This window comes from Trachypithecus francoisi, unplaced genomic scaffold, assembly GCF_009764315.1.
Source record: "Trachypithecus francoisi isolate TF-2019V2 unplaced genomic scaffold, Tfra_2.0 Lachesis_group9, whole genome shotgun sequence".
NCBI lineage: Eukaryota > Metazoa > Chordata > Mammalia > Primates > Cercopithecidae > Trachypithecus > Trachypithecus francoisi.
The window spans coordinates 11,279,440-11,297,930 of NW_022681474.1; the positions used below are offsets into that span (position 1 = coordinate 11,279,440).

Here is an 18,491-nt window from a genome sequence, read left to right on the forward strand (position 1 = left end):
CTGATTGGAGAAGGGTGAGGTTCCTCTACTGGATTAAAAATGTAGGGGGACATTTGGAGGACTCATAGGATCCCCCACCCTCCCTTGTCCTCAGAAGCAGCCCTCTGTTCTGCCTGACAATGCTGCAATATTTCCTCCTGCTCAAGGGGTCATCTTGCAAAAGGAAGTCTGTTCTGCTGACGATTTTCTCCCCCTGTCCCTTCCGCATGGGGAGAAAACTTTGCCGAGAATCCAAATCAAACCCTCAGGATCCCAGGATTCATCCCATTTAGTGGGAACAACAGCTCCCAAGGCTGGGCTGGGCCCTGCTGCAAGCACCTCCACCCCCACGTCCTACCTGCAGCCTCCTCACAGGCCAAGCCCTCACAGACCAAGCCCATAGCCAATGCCCAATGCCCCTGTCCTTCCTTCACAGTCTCCTACACCCAACTCACCTTCCAGAACCAGATCAAGTTTACCTTCTCCAGGAGCCTCTGTTTTTTCAGTTTTGTTTTTTTTTCTTTTGAGACAGAGTCTCACTCTGTTGCCCAGGCTGGAGTGCAGTGGCACGATCTTGGCTCACTGCAACCTCTGTCTCCCGAGTTCAAGCAATTCTGCCTCAGCTTCCTGAGTAGCTGGGACTACAGGTGCGTGCCACCACGCCTGTCTAATTTTTGCATTTTTAGTAGAGACAGGGCTTCACCATGTTGTCCAGGCTGATCTCAAATTCCTGATCTCAAGTGATCCACCCGCCTTGGCCTCCCAAAGTGCTGGGATTACAGGCAGGAGCCACCGTGCCCAGCCCCGGAGCCTCTGCTAATGACTCATTTGTAAAAAATCATTTGCCTCTGAGCCTTCATAACACTTATTATCTGCTCTATTCATGTGGAATCTGCAAAATACTATCTTTGTGCAGTGGAAAGAAGATGGAACTTAAAAGCCTGAGTGTCGAACATCCATTCTACCCTTTGCTGGCCCTGTCACTTGGAGGCACTACATGCACTGACATTGCCTCGTCTTTGCAGTGAGGATGACAGCACATGCACTCCCTTCCCAGAGGCGTGAGGGTTACAGGAGACCCTGGCGTCAGTCTCCCCTCGCTAGCCACTAGAGATCCTGACAGTGAAGCCTGGTACTAATCCTTAAGAAGCTCACAGCCTGGTCAAAAAGAGAAGCATACCAGAACAAACACGACGCAAAACCTTATGCCACAAGCTAGTAGATAATCACAAGCACACACACTAATGAGACACGAGCCCTGTAAAGGCAGAGATGGCTCCAAGCCTTGGAGGCTTGAGGAATGCAGGACATGAGCTGGAAGGATGGGTGGAATTTCAATAAATGGGCAGGGAGCATTCTAAACGGGGGAGGGATGGAGACAAAAACACAAACAGGAAATTGAGGGACATGTCCAGGAAAGACAGAGCATGGCCGCTGGGCAGCCAGGTCAACCGGAAGGCAAGGCAGGGGTTGGCCAGGGGAGCACCGCGCCGCCCCTGCACACCCTGCATCCTCGGGTCCTGGGAGGGCTGCTCAGTAACTGGAAGGAAAATGAAACTGAAAAAGAGCAAGTGTCCCGTAGGGCCGTCAGCCCCAAGTCCCCGCTCGGCAAAACCACTCCCTCCTGGTGGACACCCTCACCGTGAAGGTCAGTGCTTCTCTTTCTAAAGCTATGTCTTCATTCCTCTGGGCAGAGAGCCAGGAGTCCTAGTTACAGAAGTGTGTAACTGGGTGCCATGGCTCACCTGCGGTCCCAGCTACTCAGGAGTCTGAGGTGGGAGGATCGCTTGAGCCCAGGAGCGCGAGGCTGCAGTGAGCAGTGATCGCATGACTGCACTCCAGCCTGGGTGACAGAGTGGGATTCTTGTCTGCAAAATAATTTAAAAATGGGGTGTAATCTTCAAAACCTCCTTGGAGTCAATGCCACCCAGAGGGTACTCAAGTTACTGCCAGCCTCCCTGGGCTGCAGGGTTTGCAGGTGTTTTCCAAGTGTTCCGGGAAGGCTTGGTGGCTCCAGAGGCACCTGAGGGGCCAGCACAGGTGGGGAGCGGAGAAGGAACTCTGGGTGCCCATCCCCGTCCTGAGTGATCACAGCAGCTGCATTTGTTAACTGGAAGTAAAATTAGGTCTAAAGAATTCCATGGCTAAGAACATCTGAAAGCCTTCCATGCTATTAAATATTTATTTTATTGTTCATCCTGGACTCCATAGGCAGATGCTTTAAAAAAAAAAAAAAAGTGATCTTTTGGAAGAATTCTAACTCCAACTCTTCACATAGCTATGGGTTTGAGATTGAACCTGATTTTTCATCCAAGCTCTGCTCTGTGATACTCAGCACAGTGGGCCCAGCCCAGTGACTCTTCGGAGCTTGTTTCTTCATCTGCACAAGGCAGCTGTCATATGCCTCCCAGGTTTGCTGTGAGGACTAAAGGAATTCACTTACACAAAGGTCCGATAGCATCTACCTGCAGGAGGCTCCTAATAAACACTGACTTCACTTCCAAATGAGATCTATTTACTTACAGGGTAATCAGCACCTGCCCCTTCCTTCTCAAATACATTCCCACTTTTTTAGGATTTATTCTTTCACCCAGCCATGCGCATCATGGAAAGCTGACCTCATCCCAAGCTCCAGGACATAAAACCCTGACGATTTGAAGCCATTCTTCCTTACTATGATTGGCTTAGGAGTGGGCAGGTAGCCCAGTTCTGACCAATAATATGTGAGTCAGCTGGAGAAGCCTGTGGGAAAGGCTTTCTTGCTCCCGTTCCCAGACAAAACCAGGTCCAGCTGCTTGTTCTCATGGTCCAACAACAAGCTGCAGACAGAGTGGGGAAGAAGGGAGTTGATTTCTGCAGCCAGTTACAGGGAGAAGGTCAGAGTAACTCACCATACTAATTTTAAGTTAAAAGTTTTTTTTTTCAGTGCTTATATACATTTAAACCATATATCTTTGTGCAGGAGTACACCTCCAAGCTGAGGTATATTCCTCTGTTTAATCTTTCACTAGGGTCTGGGGTTTGGAAAATTACTTCAGAGCCTTGGAACAATTACTTCATTTTTTTTCTTTCTTGTTTTAGAGACAGGGTCTCACTATGTTGCCCAGGCTCGTCTTGAACTCCTGGCATCAAGCAATCCTCCTCCCTCAGCCTCCCAAAGTGCTGGGATTGTGGCCATGAGCCGCTGCTCCTGGCCCAATTACTTCATTTAAAGTGGATCCTGGTACAAGGTGTACAAGAACGCTTCCATTATTTTAATTAAACTCTAAGGTTTGGGAGAAAGCCCAGGCGGGGTCTTAATGGACTTGTTTTTACACTCTAGCCTTTGTACTAAGACTCCAGTTTCTCCAATTTTCCATGTTTAACTTATATATTCCTCAGAGTTATAGTAAGGTGTTGGCAAAGGCTGGCTGCTCTGGTTGCTAGTAGAGAACTGGCCTGCCACACTCCTAAGAGACACAGAAGACCAGCCTACCTCTCCCTTGCCTCCCAAGACACTGCCCTGTCTGAATGCAGCCCTTGGAAGGGCTGCAGGTGGCCGGCCAGGAGAAGCCTGCCCGGAGAAGCCTGCCCAGCGACGCTGAGGCACCAAACATGAGCAGAGGAGGAAGGAACACCTGGGAGCAGCTGAGCCCAGCCCCTGCCACCAGCCTCCTCCGCACGCCCGCGGCATCAGCACTTTCTGCTTCCCGCCCCATCCCTGAGAGTCTTGCTCTGGGGCCACTCACAGTCAATTAAGTGGGGTTGTTGTAAGAGAGTCTAAAATACGTGGAGCTGGCTGAGGACGTGGGGCCGACTCCATTGTGTGTGTGTGAGGCCATGATTAAAGTGTTACCTGTCACCAGGTATCGCCAATTCATGGGGAAGCTCTCTCCATGTGACCTCCAGGCTACTTATTTTTTATTTTATTGTTCATCCTGGACTCCAAAGGCTGATGCTATTTTTTTTTTAATGTGATCCTTTGGAAGAGTTCTAACTGCAACTCTTCACTAGTGGTAGTGGAAAAACCATGGGTATTAAAAACTAAAGCATTTCCTAATCTGTGGGGTCCAGATTAGGAAGATGTGTATTAGGAAAATGATTACTTAAAAAACAAAACAAAAAAAAATTCAGGCCGGGCACAGTGGATCACACCTGTAATCCCACCACTTTGGGAGGCTGAGGCAGGTGGATCACCTGAGGTCAGGAGTTCAAGACCAGCCTGGCCAACATGGTGAAACCTCATCTCTACCAAAAATACAAAAATTAGCTGGGTATGGAGGCACATGGTTGTAATTCCAGCTACTCGGGAGGCTGAGACAGGAGAATCGCTTGAACCCAGGAGGCGGAGGTTGCAGTGAGCGGAGATCTCGCCACTGCACTGCAGGCTGGGTGACAGAGTGAGGCTCTGTTTCAAAAAAAAAAAAAAAAATCAATCAGAACCACTGAATTGTACATTTAAAAAAGGAAGACGAGAAAAATCCAGGATGTCAGCACTGTGCTGGCCGCTTCCTGGGGCCCTCAGTGAGTTCCTTTAAAAGACAGGCTTAGGGTGACAGAGGCCAGCCTGGAAGTGGACAGGAAACCCCAGCCTTTCCGCTGCGGTCCAACTTGGACTGACGCCCTGATGGCAGCCAGAGAGCCCTGCAGGGTTGACGCAGGAGCGTGACCGGGGTTAGTCTTCATTGTAAGACTGTAGGTCCCTCTACATGAGAGCGAGTTGGGCCAGGGCAGAGGCACAGAGCAACATAGACAACTGGTCCAGGAGGCAGAAAGGTGGAGGGTCGCAGGCGGGTGGGTGGTGCATTCTGAAGGTTGCGTGGAGAGAGCTTCCCAGTGAACTGGCATAAAGAAAAGTATCAGTCAGATGATGGTGCCATTTCCGGAGGCGGGGAAGGGTGCATGGAGGAGCCAGGAGAGCTCGGAAGGAAATCAGGGCCTGTGTCTGGGACATGGCGGGGCTGAGATGTCACGAAGACAGCAAATGGAGTGATTGACTGGCAACCTTGGCATTTGAGTGGGAAGCCCCCGTCCTTCCACCTAACCTACCTCTCAGGCCAGACCACTGGGGATAAAACACACACAGGTCCCCGGTAAGGAGGAACACAGGGGACAGCAGCCCCTGGGCCCTCTGGGAGAACCTGTCCTTAAGTAGGCTGGGCAGAGGGAGAGCCCCTGCTGGCTAAGGGACCCCTGCCCCCCACACCAGCCCAACTGTGCAGAGGTGCCTTTGTGAGGGGTGTGTGTGTAGCACCATCTTCATGTCTGGGCAAGGAGCTGAAGGAACCTTGCCTGTCTCGGTTCAGATGTCTCTACCCCTCCCACTCACTGCAAATCTAGAGTGATCAGCTTCCAGGCTCTCAGTGTACCCCACATTGCTAAAGTCAGGGGTTCAGGGTGACTAGGAAGGACTGAAGGGCTGGGATCAGACTTGAAGATACATGTTAAATTGCTAATAGTCTGATTCTAGAGGTATCAAAGTCCCTTTGTGATCCAGTGAGTTGCTCCCAGACCCAGACCAGATGCCACTACAGGAAGGAAGCTGGGCAGGCAGCGTGACAGTAACCAGCTTCCCAGGCAGGAAGGTCCCACAGGGTTGCTGCACTGCCTTAGGTTGATTAAGCTGTGTCTGAGTCCACCATGTGACATCTCTACCCTCAAGCCTGGGCTGCTAACGGAAAAACACCAACTAAAAGGATGGTGTTTGATTTCAACTGGGAGGGTGCTGCCCAACACGCCTGTGTTTTCCATCACCTTCCACTCCATTATCTTCTATGTCCATCCCAAATGCTCGACCCAGCACTTTGGGAAACTGAGGCAGGAGGACAGCTTGACCCTAGGAGTTTCAGACCAGCCTGGGCAAGAGAGCGAGATCTTATCTCTACAAAAAATCAGCAAAAATTAGCCGGGCATGGTGGCATGCACCTGTAGTCCCAGCTACTTGAGGGACTGAGGTGGGAGAGTCACCTGGGCCTGGAGGTCAAGGCTGCAGTGAACTGTCATTGGACCACTGCACTCCAGCCTGAGTGACAGAGTAAGACCCTGTCTCAAAAAAACAAAATTATTGGATGAGAGCAACCTAAACTTGCTCCCTAACCACTTACAATGTACCCCTTTCTCCTTCATCTCTCCCGTCCCAGTCCCTCTCACCTGGCTTCCATCTCTCCTGTCTGAATTTGCTTCCTCTCAACACATAACCCTGCACAAACCTCTCTCGTTTTAAAAGCAAAAACCCCTTCCTAAGGCCACATCATCCCCTACCCACTTCTTGCCTCTGGCCAGCCTTGCTTCCTGAATGAGAACTAGTCTACGCAGTGTCCGTATCTTCCCCTCCCACTGGCATTTTACAGTTCTGTCATACAGACACACAGTTTAGAGCCAATAGTTACGTAAGACACCTACCAAAAAGCCCCTCCACCTGCCCATTCCCTCTCCCAGAAGGAAACATTTAGAAATCTTTCTGCTGAGTGTCTCAGTGTGTGTTACGTGTCTCCAAGATGTCTCTAAATGATGGGCTTGCATGGGCTTCTGCTTCCATGTTTGAGTTTCAGGCACTGTAAATGACTTCCTGCCACAGAGGCTGAGATTCGGCTCGTTCACGCCACATGTGCACACAGCTCCTACCTGCAGTACACGCTCACCCTTATGAAGGCCACAAAAGCAGGCACATTCCACTGAGTTGGCGGGGTCGGGGGTCAACTACAGTTCTCTCCTAAACAACTTGTTGCCTTCCAGAGGACTAATCACTGCCTCCTCCCCCCCAGGCTACGTCCTGCACTCTGTCACCCAGGCTGGAGGTCAGTGGTGCACTCATGGCTCACAGCAGCCTCAACCTCCCAGGCTCAAGCCATCCTCCTGCCCCAGTGTCTCAAGGAGCTGGGAACAAGGCATGTGCCACCAGGCCTAATTTTTTTTTTTATTTTTTGTAGAGATGGGGACTGCCTACGAGGCCCAGGCTGGTCTTGAACAATCCTCCCCTCTCAGCTTCCCAAAGTGCTGTGATTACAAGTGTGAGCCACCACGCCTGGCCAATGTGGGCCTATTTTCACCCATTATCCTGGGCATTTAATGAGTCATTTCAATCCAGAAACCCTTACCATCAGTTTCAGGTAATTTTCATAATTTAAAAAAATGTTTCGGCCGGGCGTGGTGGCTCAGGCCTGTAATCCCAGCACTTTGGGAGGCCGATGCAGGCAGATCACAAGGTCGGAAAATTGAGACCATCCTAGCCAACGCAGTGAAACTTCATCTCTACTAAAAATACAAAAAATTAGCCAGGTGTGGTGGCGTGCCTGTAGTCCCAGCTACTCAAGAGGCTGAGGCATGAGAATCGCTTGAACCCGGGAGGCAGAGGCTGCAGTGAGCCAAGATCACGCCACTGCACTCCAGCCTGGGCGGCAGAGACGCCATCTAAAAAAAATTTTAAAATTCCTTGACTCCGTTGTCGATTGTCCATTTTCTCTTCCTGCAATTCCCATTTACAGATGCTCAGCTTCTTAAATTGGTTCCCTAGTTTTGTTTTTGTTTTTGTGTTTTAGAGACAGGCTCTTTCTGTGTCACCCAGGCTCGAGTGTGGTGGCACAATCTCAGCTCTTTGCAACCTCCACCTCCCGGGCTCAAGCCATTCTCCAGCCTCCGCCTCCCGAGTAGCTGGGATCACAGTCGCACACCACTACACCCAGCTCACTTTTTGTAGATGGATTTTGCCATGTTGGCCAGGCTGGTCTTGAACTCCCAAGTTCAAAGCGATCCACCTACCTCAGCCTTCCAAAGTGTTGGGATGACAGGCGTGAGCCACCACGTCCAGCCTCTAACTACTTCTCAATATTTGTTTTTTTTCTACTTTCGAGATTCTCAACTTATTCTTGTAACAGTTCTACTGGGTTTCTTTCATATTTTTTTCTCTAAATTTTTTTTTTTTTTGAGATGAAGTCTTACTCTGCCTCCCGGGTTCAAGCGATTCTCCTGCCTCACCCTCCTGAGTAGCTGGGATTACAGGCGCCCACCACCACACCCTGCTAATTTTTGTATTTTTAGTAGAGACAGGGTTTCACCACGCTGGCCCAGGCTGGTCTCGAAATCCTGATCTCAGATGATCCACCCGCCTCGGCCTCCCAAAGTGCTGGGATTTCAGGCGCAAGCCACTGCGCCCTGCCCCAAATATTCTTTTACATGTATCTATCCTGCTACTCCATGGAATGCACTACCTCCTCTCATTTTCTAAATGTGTTACAGATATTTAGATGTTTTCTCAAATGTTTAATGATCCTGATGCCTCCAGGATGGCTGCTGCCTCCTTCTTGTTGTCTTTGCCCTTAAAGGTTAAAACACACACACACACACACACACACAAACCTTTTACTGCCCTTATAGTACGATTTCAGAAAGAAACCATAAATGAACACACACATCTTAGCCCTCAAATTTTTCACTAATATCTTAGGCCACAGTGGTCGGCTTCTCCCCTCACTGAAACTGATCAGCTAATGTCAGTTGACCTTGAGACTGCCGGTTAAACAGTTGCCCACCCTTGTTTATTTGGTCTCTTTACTGCACTGGATGCTGAAGATCCCCTTTTCCTGGACTCCCCTACTCCGGAGCTCAGTGGTGCTCCATCATGAGGCTCCTCTGGATCAGCTGTCGCTCTTCTTAAACCCTCTTCCTCTCTTCACCCCAAGCCTCGTGTCTGCCGGCTTTGCTTCTCAGACCTCTGCTCTTCTCCTTCTTTATCCTCTCCCGGATTAACTCGGCGAAACCCTTCAAACTGCACCACGACCCACACACCGACAACTCTGAAGTCCCAGGTCCAGCCAGGCCCTTTGCTGTAGGACAGATGTGTTCACCCAACAGCCTCCTGGACGGTTCCACTCAACATGCTGAAAAACAACCTGATCACTGCGTTTACACAAACCTGCTTTCGTTCCCATTCTCCCTGTCTCAGTGAAGACGACCTCTACCACAGAGTGTCCCTATCATGATCCCAGTACTCCAGAAATCCGACCAATTCTACCACCTAAACATCGAGAGCAGAAGTTTCCAAACTTAGCATGCATGAGCACCACTTGTCAGGCTTGTTAGGTACCAACAGCTGAGCCTCAACCCTGGAGTTTCTGATCCTGCAGGCCTGGTGTGGGGATGGGACATTTTTATTTCTAACAAGTTCCCAGGCGACATTGCCGCTGCTTGCTGGAACCACACTTTGAGAACCACAAATCCTCATATTCGTTCCCTCCTCACCAGGCCCCACGGGTGCTGTGGTCCAGCCCATCTGGGGTCATTTCTTGCTGAGATTATGATCCTGTTAGCCTTGTAATTTATCTGACCTCCTTAAAACATTATTATTAATTATTATTATTATTATATTATTTTGAGACAGGGTCTCGCTCTGTCACCCAGGCTGGAGTACAGTGAGCTGTAAGGTGACCACGGCTCGCAGCCTCAACCTTGAGCTCCAGCAGTCCTCCTGCCTTGGCTGGATTCAGTGCTGGGGCTACAGGCGTGAGCCACTGCTCCCGGCCAAAGTCTCATTTTTGATGCCCCAATTCCCACCCAAGACATCACGTCTCATATTCTGCTTCCTGTGTCATGTGAACGGTGACAGTGCTGTAGGAAAGAGTAAACTGGAAAAAGAGAAGGCTCAGAACAACAGTGCTGACGCAGTCATCACACAGCAGTATGCCAGTGCTATGGTGCCTGTTTAATTGAAATCTTGTAATAAAAGTTTAAATACATAAAATTTTTTTTTTTTTTTATCAAAAGAACATCCCCCACTTCCCGGACCAGATGTGTCTGGAGCAGAGGCAAGTGGAGACTGGCTGTCTGTAGGGAGTGGAGAAATGGCAGGTCCAGCTTGGGCTGGCGTCCTCTTCCTCAGAAAGTGCTGTGGGTGAACCCAGAGTCTCAGGGAGCGGGAGCCCCCCTCGCTGGCTTTCTTCACGCGGGGTCCTCGGCAAGCTGCTCTGCACTGTGGAGAATGTGCGCCTTGGCCTCAGAAGACGAGGAAGAGCAGGGCCTCATGCCGGGGCAGCACGATGTTCTCCACGGTGCGCTCCATGGCACGCACCTGCTCCGGGGAGGCCGTCAGGAACGCCAGGGGCCCGATGCGCTGCTCCGCGCAGGAGTGGCAGAGGTAGCCCCCCTTGTTCTCCTTCCTGTTGCTCTGTGGCGATGGACAAGAAAGAGAGCTAAGGGGAACAACCAAAGAACATGGATTTTCCAGCAAAAAGCATGGAGTTACCATCACAGCTGCCCAGGGACAACGCATTTGAATGCTGATGTTTTCAGAGGGGTGCACACCCTCAGAGTAACACCTCCCACAGCACCACCATCTAGGTGGCCTCGAACCCCCCAAATTCCCTGAGCGCAGAAACAGCCATTTATCCAGTCAAGATAAACAACCAAGAAAAGCTGTGTTGGGACCCCGGGGAACGGCTCTCCCTCTAAGCGTGTGTCACAACCCAGCCTCCCAGACCTATGGCTTCAGCACAGCCAGGCAGCATCACGTGCCCTGACCTCTGACCCCGGGGCCAGCCGCACACTTCTCGTGCCTCTCGTATGAAAAGCCCCTAATAAAGGATCACACAGCTCTCTCTTATCTCCCCACCTACAACCCAGAGAAGCATAAAGATCACAAGCAAAACACGCGAACGGCTGAATTAAGTTCCACAGACAGCAGACATACATAGGTGATGGGCAGCTTCTTCATGGTGAGGACGGTGTCGACAGGGATGGCATTGTTGCACTGTCCCACGCAGCAGCGCACCACGCCTGTTTTTAAGACGTTGCTTGTCAGCTCTGCTTGCAAGAAGTACTCCTGAGAAGGAAAGAGTGAGAAAGAGAATCATGGCGATACCTCCGCTAGGGTCTGCTGGAAACGCTGTGAGAACCCTTTAGCCACGCTGTTAAGTCCCAGAAAGAGAAAAACACTGACTGCCCTGTTCTCCCTTAGTTTCTCTAACTTTTCCCTGCCTCCAAAGCTATCGACAGTCCAACTGACAGTCTAATTGCTTTTTAAATATATATATTTAACGGGTAAACATGCAAAACTACTGCCTGTAATGACATTTCCAGAATATTTCTGGATTTTATTTTATGCTAAGGCATCCCCAGCTCAATCTTTAGAAAATTATTTGTATATTCACATTACAACCCAGGTAGGCAACACAGAGGACCTGAAGAAAACTTGCCCCAAACATGCCTGCACATTTCCACCGTCCCGTGTACTGGCTGTGCTAGTGAGCAAATGACACCCTCGCTAAGCCTGTCTTTATCCACAAATGCAGATGGCACGGTGCCAGCTAAAGGTGGCTGCTGAGGAGAAGACACCCCTCAATGCATGCAAAGCACTCATGCCTGGCAGGAAAGGAGCACCCAGAGGAAGGGCCAGTGACCTCCCAGGCTGGAAACACCACAAGGACAGGGCACTGTCAGCTTCGCCACTGCCCCATGGGGCTCCACGTCACCGGCTGATCCGCTGGCAGGACCGCACACACCTGCTGCCCAGCAAAGGACGGTTTCATATTTTCTGGATTACGACCGGCTATTGATCTAATTATTCTACAATCTGTGTCCTACATTTTTATTTCTTTGGTCTTTACTCTTAGAGGGCCTGCCTACCAGGTATGAAAAAGAAATGAAAACCACCATGCAAACACTCAAGTTATGGCCAACAAGTACTAACAGCTGACAAAGTGAAATCATGTCTGAAGTCACAGATTTTGCGGAAGTCCCTTCGACTGTCATCTCCATTTTCTTCCCCAGGGACAGCCAGGACCATGAACCTGGCGAGGTGCCTCCAACCCACTACGAAATAGCTTCTTGTTTACACACGTGTCCAAGGACACAGGTGTCCTTTTATAGGTGTCTACTTACATGAATGTTACACTTCTGGCTTCCTCCTCACCTAGTTGTTCTAAAATACTGTAGGGGACTCAGTCACAGCACTCTCTTATATTTTATTTACCCATTCCCTTGCTGTGGTTACTCGGTTGTTTCCAAACTATTTCCAACAATGCAACAATGAACATCCTTGTAACCGACTCCCTGTCGACTCCAGAATTTTCTCCAGGGCTGGGCTCTCAAACCGTTTTTGATGCAGTTACCATTATAATGCTATACACATATAATGCTATTCCACACATATGGAAGAAAAGTTTCACAAAACATGATTTAACCTAACATGCAGTGTTCTCTGATTTCTTTAGGTTTTACGCCACTTCACTCTTTTTAAGCCTCTCATAACCCACTAGATTAACTGTTTTTATTTATATAAATTTAAGGGCCAGGGGTCACACCTGCAGTCCCAGCACTTTGGGAGACTGAGGTGGGAGGATCGCTTGAGCCCAGGAGTTCGAGACCAGCCTGGGCAATATGGCAAAACCCTGTCTCTACCAATATGCAAAAATTAGCCAAGCATAGTGGTGCACACCTGTAGTCTCAGCTTCTGGGGAGGCTGAGGTTGCAGTGAGTGAGCTGAGATTGTGTCACTGCACTCCAGCCTGGGCAACAGAGCAAGACCCTGTATCTAAACAAAAATAATCTAAGATTCTGTGAGACCAAGAAGCTGTCTTTGGCCAGGCATAGTGGCTCAAGCCTGTAATCTCAGCACTTTGGGAGGCCGAGGTGAACCAATCACTTGAGGTCAGAAGTTTGAGACCAGCCTGGTCAATATGGGTGAAACCCCATCTCTACTAAAAATACAAAAATTAGCCAGGCATGGTAGTGCACGCCTATAATCCCAGCTACTCTGAGGCTGAGGCCTGAGAATCACTTGAGCCTGGGAGGCGGTGAGCCGAGCAAGATGGCGCCATTGCACTCCAGCCTGGGCTACAGAAGGAGACTCCGTCACACGCACACACAAAAAAGCTGTCTTTGAAACATAACTTCATTGTCACTTAACACCTCAACAATGTAATAATTTCCTTCACTTTCCCAAAACTTAAAGAAACAAATGAACAAAACGGCTTCTGGTGATTCTATTAGCTGTATTTTCTAAGGGGGAGGGGTCAGAGAAAAAGAAGGTTGCCCTGTTCTTGGGAGATGAACAGACATCATTCTAGGCAGCGCAGGAAGCAACGGCTCGCTTTTTATCTCCAAAACACCCCCATCCACGGCTCCACTATTTTCAACACGCTTTCCTAGCCCCTGAACTATTGCCCAACTCGTGATCTTCATTATCCCCACGGCCTTCCCTCCTGGACAGATTGAATTCGACACTTCTGAAACAGGATATCCCCAAATTTATTCACAGGCTGTGATCAACAACAACAAAAAAGGCCGGACATGGTGGCTTACGCCAGTAATCCCAACACTTTGGGAGGCCGAGGCAGATGGATCACTTTAAGTCAGGAGTTCGAGACCAGTCTGGCCAACATGGTGAAACTTCGTCTCTACCAAAAAAAAAAAAAAAACCAAAAAATAAATTAGCCAGGTATGGTGGTGCACACCTGTACTACCAGTTACTGGGGAGGCTGAGACAGGAGAACCACTTGAACCCAGGAGGCAGAGGTTGCAGTAAGCCAAGATTACACCACTGCCCTCCAGCCTGGGCGACACAGTGAGACTCTGTTTTTTTGTTGTTGTTGGTTGGTTTGTTTTTAAAAAAGCAGAGTGCATCCACCTCTCACAAGGTCTTAAAGCCTTAAAAAATCTGTTCCCACAAATAAGCAGTTTTTCTGCGACTTCCTCGCAGGACCCCGGAGGCCAGACAGCCCAGCCCAGTCTCAGTAACCAGGAAGTATTTCTCTAGATTCTGTATTCTTTTCTTCTATGGGGAAAACAAAATGTACGCAGCAACCAACTGACAACCTTTCAATTAGCTTTAAAAAGTCTACTTCACTTTTTGTTTTTGTTTTTTGAGACAGAGTCTCGCTTTGTTGCCCAGACTGGAGTGCAGTGGCACGATCTCAGCCTACTGTAACCTCTGCCTCCCAGGTTCAAGTGATTCTCCTGCCTCACCCTCTTGAGTAGCTGGGATTACAGGCATGCGCCACTACACCCAGCTAATTTTTGTATTTTTAATAGAGACAGGGTTTCACCATGTTGGTCAGGCTGGTCTTGAACTCTTGACATCAAGTGATCCGCCCTCCTAAGCATCCCAAAGTGCTGGGATTACAGGTGTGAGCTACTGCACTGGGCCTATTTCACTCTTATGCATACAACTGGTGGGACTCTAAAGTGGTAACAATCTCCAAGAAGAAATTGGCCATATCTAGAAAAGTCACACTTGGCCAGGTGCAGTGGCTCATCCCTGTAATCCTAGCACTTTGGGAGGCCGAGGCAGGGTGGATCACTTGAGCTCATGAGTTCAAGAGCAGCCTAGGCAACAGGCAAAATCCTGTCTCTACAAAAAAATACAGAATTAGCCAGGTGTGTTGACACATGCCTCTAGTCCCAGCTGCTCGGGAGGCTGAGGTGGGAGGATGGCTTGAGCCTGGGAGGCGGAGGTTGCAGTGAGCCAAGATTGTGCCGCCATACTCCAGCCTGGGTGACAGAGCCAGACCTTGTCTCAAAAACAAAACAAAACAAAAACAAAACAACAACTGAAAAGTCACACTTGCATTTATCTTTATCCAGCAATTCCACTTCTAGAAATGCATGCTGAAGATGCACTGGCAAAAACATAAATGACCTGTGTATAAGATTGTGCAATGCGGCATTATTAGTGAAAGCAAAAGGCTGGAAGTGACCATGTCCATGAGCGAGGATGGCATAAATCACATCGTCAACACAGAACACTATGCAGCTGACAGAGGGGCGAGAGAGCTCTGTGAGCTGATAAAGAGGGATTTCCTGATTTGGGTAGGACAACAAATAAAAGAATAAAAGGCCAAAAAATAAAAGAGTAAAAAATAAATAAAAGAGTGATTCCCATGAGTGCTTCTAAGTGACAAAGCAAAGTACACAACAGTGTATCTGAAATGCTACCTTTTGTGGAAAAGGAGAATACGAAAATACCTACGAATTTGCTAATACTTGCATAAAGAAATACTGAAGGATTAATCGCAAATTGTTTAAAATAACTCCCAATGGTGGAAGCAGAGAACAGTCTGAAATGAAGAGGGAGGTAATGAGACTTCTCTTAGCACAAAGTTTTGACTTTGTTTTGTTTTTTGTTTTCGTTTTTTGAGACGGGGTCTCGCTCTGTCACCCAGGCTGGAGTGCAGTGGCGCAATCTCAGCTCACTGCAATCTCTGCCTCCTGGGTTCAAGCGATTCTCCCACCTCAGCCTCCCAAGTAGCTGGGGCTACAGGTGTGCACGACTACGACTAGCTAATTTTTCTGTATTTTTTGGTAGAGACAAAGTTTCGCCATGTTGGCCAGGCTGATCTCTAACTCCTGGCTTCAAGTGATCTGCCTGCCTCAGCCCTGCAAAGTGCTGGGATTACAGGGGTGAGCCACCGTGCTCAGGCACAAGGTTTTGACTTTGAAAACATTAACAGGCCTTACATGTCAAAAAAGATCATTAAATCAAAAAGAAGCAAAGCAATTGCTGTAGATATTATAAATAAAATACATTTCTAACTGCAAATTAAATTGGTAATAAAACCACAAAAGCAAAAAGGACTTACTGTAAGTGACTTCAGAACATGATAAATAAATCATTAATGGAGAAATGGAGCTGTTAGGAAATCTTCAAGTCCAGTCAGTATTCCATTAATACTGGCATTATTTTGAAGATTATTTTTAAATACATGGAATAGTATCAATAAGTAATTAATAAATACTGTTAGGAACCAAGATTTCAGTGTATGAGAAAAGATTCAAGTGTAAGAAAAGTAAAAGTCCTTTCGTGTTAAATGTGAACTGGATTACGGAACACAATGCATGAGGGCTGAACATGTGAAGGGCTAAAGCCTCTGGCAATGCAGATACAGTGCAGTTTTTGAAACCCAGGAGAATGAAGAGAACATGTGTAAAAGGTACCATTTTTCAGCACTTACTGATGGCGGTGCATACCTGGTTAAAAAATAAAAAATCAAAAAGGTGCAGCTGTGCAACAAAGCAAGGTAGTGCCTATCTGTTGAGATGGCAGTTACCCTCAGAAAGGGGGGAGGGGTGCTACGATGGCCAGGGGCCACCAGGACAGCTCTGTGATGGCTGGCAGATCCCATCTTCTCATCTGGTGGATGCTCGCAACATCATCATTTTAAACTGTTTTATGCTGCTTTATATATTTGTGTTATATTTAACAATAAAATATTGAAATTTGCCTGGTGTCACGCCTATAATCCCAGAACTTTGAGAGGCTGAGGCGGGAGGATCACTTAAGCCCAGGAGTTCAAGACCAGCCTGGGCAACATAATGAGACACTGTCTCTACAAAACAAACAAACAAACAAACAAACACCAGCCAGGTGTGATAGTGTATGTCTGTGTTCCCAGCTACTTGGGAGGCTGAGGTGGGAAGAGTGCGCCTTAAGCCCAGGAGGTCGAGGCTGTAGTGAGCCATGATCGTGCCACTGCACTAAAGCCTGGGCAACAGAGTGAGACCCTGTCTCTTTCAAACAAATAAAGTTTAAAAACTGGGATTGGAATTATCAGTATGAACCATTGGTTTTTTTTCTTTCTTTTCAAAAAGACACATTTCCTAGCTGTGCCTCTTCAAAAGATGAGCAATCAGCATCACTAACAGTGACAAACTAACCTGCTCCCATGAGCCTCCTTATGTGGCGAGGCAAAGCACACAGCCCTCTCCAGCCTCCCATGGGGTATGCCTGCCAAAGACGCAGGCTTGAATCTAATCAAGCCTCTACAGCTAACTTCCAGTTACTGGAAAGCCAGGACAGGTAATGGCAGAACAAGTTACACAACCACAGCAGGAAGCAAACTAAGAATGGGAACGCTCTATAGGACGAATGAGCCAGCTTCTGCAATGAGACAAGAGCATGGGAAAAGTGGGGAGGGAGTCCTGCACAGCTCTCTATTAAGTAACTTAAGAGACAAGCAATCAAATGTTGGTTTGGACTCTGACTTGAACAAATCAACTGTAAAAAAGCATTTCTGAGACAATCATAAAAGCATAAGTATGGATTGGGTAGTAGAGGCCACATATTATAATATAAAATATGAAAATGGCATGGTAGTTATGGAAAAAAAAAGTACCTATTTCTTGGAGATGTGTACATATAGGTATATGTACATGAGGATTTGTATATGAGTGTTCAGTGTGTTGCTTTCTTTACTTTTTAATGTCTTAAAATTTTCATAAGCAAAAATGAAAAGTCCTGTATAGCCCATGTTTGTGAGATGGTATCACTGCTCGGTAATACCCCGCACAGTTCTACCAATTGACAATGTGGTTTTGTTACAGGCCTTACCACTTCTGTGACATGACTTCCATGAGAAAATCATACCAGATGGTCTAAAAAAGCACTTATAAATCAAAGCTTATACAAAAATGTTTGTATAGGTAGAGACCATTTGTACATAATGATTTATTCTGCTTAACTCCTGGGGATACTGGTTTAGAAACTTTTTAAGGTCACACTTTTCTTTAAACCAGAGGTCAGCAAAGTACACATGGGCCACATCCAGACAATGCCCGTTTCTGTGAATCCATTTTATTGGAACACAGCCACACTTGCTAGCTAATGTACTATCAACAGGGACTCTCGCACTACAGCAGCGGGACTGGGTAGCTGCAACAGAGATCATGTGACTTACAGAGCCTGAAATCTTTACTGCCTGGCCCTTTGCAGAAAAGTCTACAGATGATCCATGTGCCACTAAAGATGCAACCAAAGAAAAAGGGCTTCAGTTCTAAGCTCTGACACTTAAGCTGTTGCACTCGGTGAAGCCCAGGTGAAAAGTTGCTTTGGGAAAAATGCATCAGATTTCAAATTCTGGAAACATTCTCATGGCCAAGTCAGTCTACCTAACAGAGGCCTGGAGGAAAAATGACAAAGACGACGCAAAAAATGTGATAAATATGCAAGCTCATCAGTTTGATGCAAGAAGCTTTTGCCCTGTGATGAGTCATTGTAGAGTATTTATTTGCAAAGCTTCTCCCTTTTAAGTTTTGGTATTATCTTCCTCAAACATGTGAAGAGAAATCCTATTGGTTCACTTTCTTGTCCGTCTCCCCACCTGGGTGGGCTCTATGAGGGCAGGAATTTCCCTGCCCACTGTTATGCCCCAGTACCCAGAAAGGTGCTTGGCAAGTGTTAGGCCCTCGATAAAATATTCCATTCTGAGCATCAGGGATCTACTACACTTAACACCTCTGAGAGCTGAACATCATTTACTCAAAAGTGGTGACCGCCCACCCTGCCTGCACCCTGTGGTTCAACCCCAGAGCATGTAGGGCAGCACGGCATGGCTCACCCCGTGACAGCAGGCAATACGGAACTGAGAATAAACCATCCTGCTACACACAATCTTTGCTTTGGAGACAGCTAAGCAAGAAAGAGTATTTATATTAACTTTTACACTTAAGTTTTAGGTTTCAGGCTTAAATATCTTGGGTTCAGGGAGAGATGGACTAAGCAGTAACTATTAGCTCAAATTTCTGTTCTAGTTTCTGACAGGGTTGAA

The 18,491-nt window shown here is 47.8% G+C and overlaps 2 protein-coding genes and 1 long non-coding RNA gene across 22 annotated transcripts in view; 2 read left to right on the forward strand and 1 right to left on the reverse strand.

Moving 5' to 3' along the window:
• The window catches only part of IL15RA (interleukin 15 receptor subunit alpha), a 52,041-nt gene extending 42,357 nt beyond the window's left edge, over positions 1 to 9,684 (forward strand). For all 9 annotated transcript variants that reach the window (XM_033209364.1, XM_033209374.1, XM_033209376.1 and 6 more), the window contains one exon: positions 9,335 to 9,684. In XM_033209364.1, coding sequence (XP_033065255.1) covers positions 9,335 to 9,659 — 325 coding nt within the window. In that variant the 3' untranslated portion in view covers positions 9,660 to 9,684. The remainder of the gene's footprint in view (positions 1 to 9,334) is intronic.
• On the forward strand, positions 800 to 3,820 carry LOC117082584. Its single transcript, XR_004436687.1, has 2 exons — positions 800 to 1,627; positions 3,061 to 3,820. It is a non-coding gene; the product is annotated as an uncharacterized LOC117082584 (long non-coding RNA).
• The window catches only part of FBH1 (F-box DNA helicase 1), a 48,934-nt gene continuing 40,077 nt past the window's right edge, over positions 9,635 to 18,491 (reverse strand). For 7 of the 12 annotated variants that reach the window (XM_033209355.1, XM_033209348.1, XM_033209349.1 and 4 more), the window contains 2 exons: positions 10,640 to 10,771; positions 9,695 to 10,117 (listed from right to left, as the gene is read on the reverse strand). In XM_033209355.1, coding sequence (XP_033065246.1) covers positions 9,947 to 10,117; positions 10,640 to 10,771 — 303 coding nt within the window. In that variant the 3' untranslated portion in view covers positions 9,695 to 9,946. Of the gene's footprint in view, positions 10,118 to 10,639; positions 10,772 to 18,491 lie in introns of all 12 variants that reach the window. The other 5 variants (XR_004436684.1, XM_033209350.1, XM_033209356.1 and 2 more) reach the window with 2 other exon arrangements.